The sequence below is a fragment of the Austrofundulus limnaeus genome, unplaced genomic scaffold (assembly GCF_001266775.1).
Source record: "Austrofundulus limnaeus strain Quisiro unplaced genomic scaffold, Austrofundulus_limnaeus-1.0 Scaffold264, whole genome shotgun sequence".
NCBI classification, from domain to species: Eukaryota; Metazoa; Chordata; class Actinopteri; order Cyprinodontiformes; family Rivulidae; genus Austrofundulus; species Austrofundulus limnaeus.
The window spans coordinates 352,557-356,424 of NW_013952666.1; the positions used below are offsets into that span (position 1 = coordinate 352,557).

Sequence of the window (3,868 nt, forward strand, 5' to 3'; positions counted from 1 at the left end):
TATTTATATAAGCTGTAAAGCCTTCAGTGTGAAGGAGACGGGCTCTGCTATTGAACGACGCTCCCTAAGCTGTGGCAGTTTCAAGGGGCCCAAACTGGGCGTTTCTGTGCTGCAACTTTAAATAAATATATAAATAAAGAAAGTTTTGCTCTTGCGTTTGTTTTGACCAGCAACTACCACTGCACGACGACAGAAGTGACTTACACTCACATACACAAACTTTTTTTTATTAAGTCGCTTCTGGACTTCTTCTTTTCGAGCGTTTATGTCGTAAAGCGCAAACCGCACGCTGCAGTCCTTGACTTTGTGTTTCTAGCGATAGTTTACGTAACTTACGTAGTCACCGTAAAAACACATATTCGCGTGATGAACGCACATTTTACCCAGTTGACAGCGGTGTGTGAAGAAGAAAGTTTATTGAAACGTTATGAAGGGAGTATTTCGAGCCAAAACGAGTTCGGCGTAACTTTTTGAGCAACTTTGCTCCAGCGAGCTCAAGGGACCGTCGTCGAATGTGTCGCCCCGCCGAGGCGGAGCGTGGCTCGCGGCCGTCGCCCCGCTCTGCGCCACTTTAAGCGGGGAGGAGAAGGAGGAGGGGGGAAGCCTTGAAACCTCCATGTTTGTATCTTGAAATTGCGGAGCGGAGCCGAGCACCATATTGAAATCAGAGTTGCCAACTCTTTGAACAAATGTTTGAGAACTTTCGGCCTCCAAGCGGCTTTCCGAGCGGACACGGGCACTTCGGGCGGCGTCGCAGCGACGATGGACGCGCTGTGAAAGGGCGACTCGTCGCGGCGCTTTCCGGTGCGGTTTTAACGCATGTTGTTGAAAAGTTCATGCGGCGCCAACAAGACGAAAGAGAAGTCGGCGAACTACCCGCAGCTTTAAAAGCGTGAGTTCGGCACTTTTTTTTCTTTCCTCCCCCCCTCTCTGTCGTCTGGAGCGGACCTGGAGGTGATGGACAACCCGTCCTCGGTGATCACCCAAGTCAGCCGGGATGAAGAGGGCAGCAAAGCGGCAGGAGAGAGGGGTGAGTGTCCGAAAAGAACAACTTCTCCGCGGTTAGGAGGGGGGGAAAAGTTTTTAATCCGCTCCTCCAGACTCTGAAACTGGGAGGTTTGACGCAGTAATCTGCTTACAAAACATCACAGACGACTCTGCGGCTCTAATAGATAAACAAAGAAAAAACATTAAAATATGTGTTTGTTGTCAGTTTGTTGCTGCGGCCCTTTGGCCTCATTAAAGTAGGAAATGACTCCAGGACAAAACAACACTTTGGTTTTACTGACAGCTTTTAGACTTTTAGCAGTAAAAACGTATATATTTTTCTGACTTTACATGTGAAATCTCATCTGTGCATGCGTTTAATACACTTTGCATTAGTGTTGAATTTGAATTATTCACCATCTCCTGCAAAAACATTACTTTTGACTAATACATTTGGTTTTCATTAACATCATATAAATCATCAATTCATCTATTTCAGGAAAATTGAATAAATTCATAAACATATTTTCTCTCTTAAATGAAGTTTTAATATTCAGATTTTCTTCAATTTTTATTGTTTGTTTACATTTTATCCACAGCATGATTTGTACCTTTTTTATACATAACATAAAATGACCAGTGTAATTTAGATGTATATATTTTACAGACTGATTTAACTGAGTTGTTATTAGGGTTGGGCGATATTGGCAAAAAAAATTAATCATGATTAATTGTGGTATTTAGCCGATAACGATTAATTTGACGATTAATCCCCTGGAGTCCCTGGACACCCTTATTTCCTGGTCACATGACCAATTTAGTGGGAAAGATTTGCTATTTGTAAAAAAAAATCCAATTGTGTGAAAATTACAGATTTCAGGCTATACAACATATTTTAAATTGTGTTGATAGANGTTTTCATTAACATCATATAAATCATCAATTCATCTATTTCAGGAAAATTGAATAAATTCATAAACATATTTTCTCTCTTAAATGAAGTTTTAATATTCAGATTTTCTTCAATTTTTATTGTTTGTTTACATTTTATCCACAGCATGATTTGTACCTTTTTTATACATAACATAAAATGACCAGTGTAATTTAGATGTATATATTTTACAGACTGATTTAACTGAGTTGTTATTAGGGTTGGGCGATATTGGCAAAAAAAATTAATCATGATTAATTGTGGTATTTAGCCGATAACGATTAATTTGACGATTAATCCCCTGGAGTCCCTGGACACCCTTATTTCCTGGTCACATGACCAATTTAGTGGGAAAGATTTGCTATTTGTAAAAAAAAATCCAATTGTGTGAAAATTACAGATTTCAGGCTATACAACATATTTTAAATTGTGTTGATAGATAAATAAATTACAGAACTTTATTTTTAATGTTCGTCATATTTGAAGTGGAGAGGAGCAACAGCTGGTGGCATTAATCGTATTAATCATCAAATGCCAAAAAGTAATCGATTAATGTTTTTCTGATGATTAATTGCACACGATACGATTATGCCCATCCCTAGTTGTTATTAGTAACTTTTTCTGCAGACAAATGTCAAACAGGAAGTTAAAGGTGCAGCCAGCTTCTTGCAGCCCAGGGGGCACAAACTTTATTACACAGGGGGGGGGGGATTTAAAATTTGGTCCAAGCCAGGGGCTAATTTCTGTCAGTACTTACTGAAAAAATGTTATGTAAGAAATTATTCTTTTGGAGTCACAAATGGCCCTTTTCCAAATTGTGTTTATGTAGCATTTAGAACAGGGGCGCCCAAACATTTTCCCCAAGAGGGCCAAAATGAGAATCTATCTGGGGCAGCGGGCCAAATGCAGTGATATAATACATGAAATACAAATACTATTTTAGTAAAGTCCTTTATTTTGTAACGATTAAGCTAGCAGCCAGTTTGGTGGCCTGCTTTTGTTTTAGTCTGGGTACTTGGAGAAAATCTGCCATATCCTCAAGTAGCAAAGGTTCATGGGAAATTTCATAAATTGATAAAATATGAGTTTTGCTGGCCTTATAAAGTGTGCAAATCTTACATGTAGGGTTAAATCTAATTTAAATGTCACCTTTTGCTTGTATTTCACATTTCATATTTACCGTAATCTTAATGTATCAAAGGTAAAGTAAGAACCATGAGTGAAGACTATCTGTACCACAGCCCCTTATAGTTATTGAGCCAATGGATGGAATGACAAAGTGGAAATACTTTTTCTACATAGGATGACAGGTACCTAGTAACAATGTCAAATGCTGGTGGGCCAAATCAAATGGCTTGGCGGGCCAAATTTGGCCTGCAGGCCCCACTTTGGGCTCCTCTGATTTAGAACAAACATTAGCTAACAGTAAAAAAAAAAAAAAAGGCTTGATTTGAAAACCAGCTGTCATGAGAAGAATGCAATAAATACAGTGCTGAGATGAGAAACCATAAAACTATTTCACATATAAAGCATTATCTTTGCATTCAGATAAAATGTTAACAAGGCTCCTTGACTTTGACATGTTTTAGCCCTTAGTCATGATTTTTTTTTTGTTTTGTTTTGGAGTGAGAATCTTCATTATGTTGCATATTTGACCTATTCTGAGAAATTAGATATTTTCTTATACACTACTCAAAAAAATAAAGGGAACACTTAAACAACGCACGCTAAGTCCAAGTAAATCAAACTTTTGTGAAGCACATTCAACTCTGTACAGAACAAAGTACTCAATGCGAATATTTCATTGATTAAAATCGGGAGTTAGCGTGCGTTGTTTAAGTGTTCCCTTTATTTTTTTGAGCAGTGTATTTGTATGTATGTATGTATGTATGTATGTATGTATGTATATATATACACACACACACACACACACACACACACACACACACA

General features: G+C 38.2%; 1 protein-coding gene across 1 annotated transcript in view; it reads left to right on the forward strand.

The window, feature by feature from the left end:
- The first annotated feature begins 264 nt into the window (after positions 1 to 264).
- The window catches only part of LOC106526191 (carboxy-terminal domain RNA polymerase II polypeptide A small phosphatase 1), a 35,340-nt gene continuing 31,736 nt past the window's right edge, over positions 265 to 3,868 (forward strand). The window contains exon 1 of the mRNA XM_014020713.1: positions 265 to 1,030. Coding sequence (XP_013876167.1) covers positions 958 to 1,030 — 73 coding nt within the window. The 5' untranslated portion in view covers positions 265 to 957. The remainder of the gene's footprint in view (positions 1,031 to 3,868) is intronic.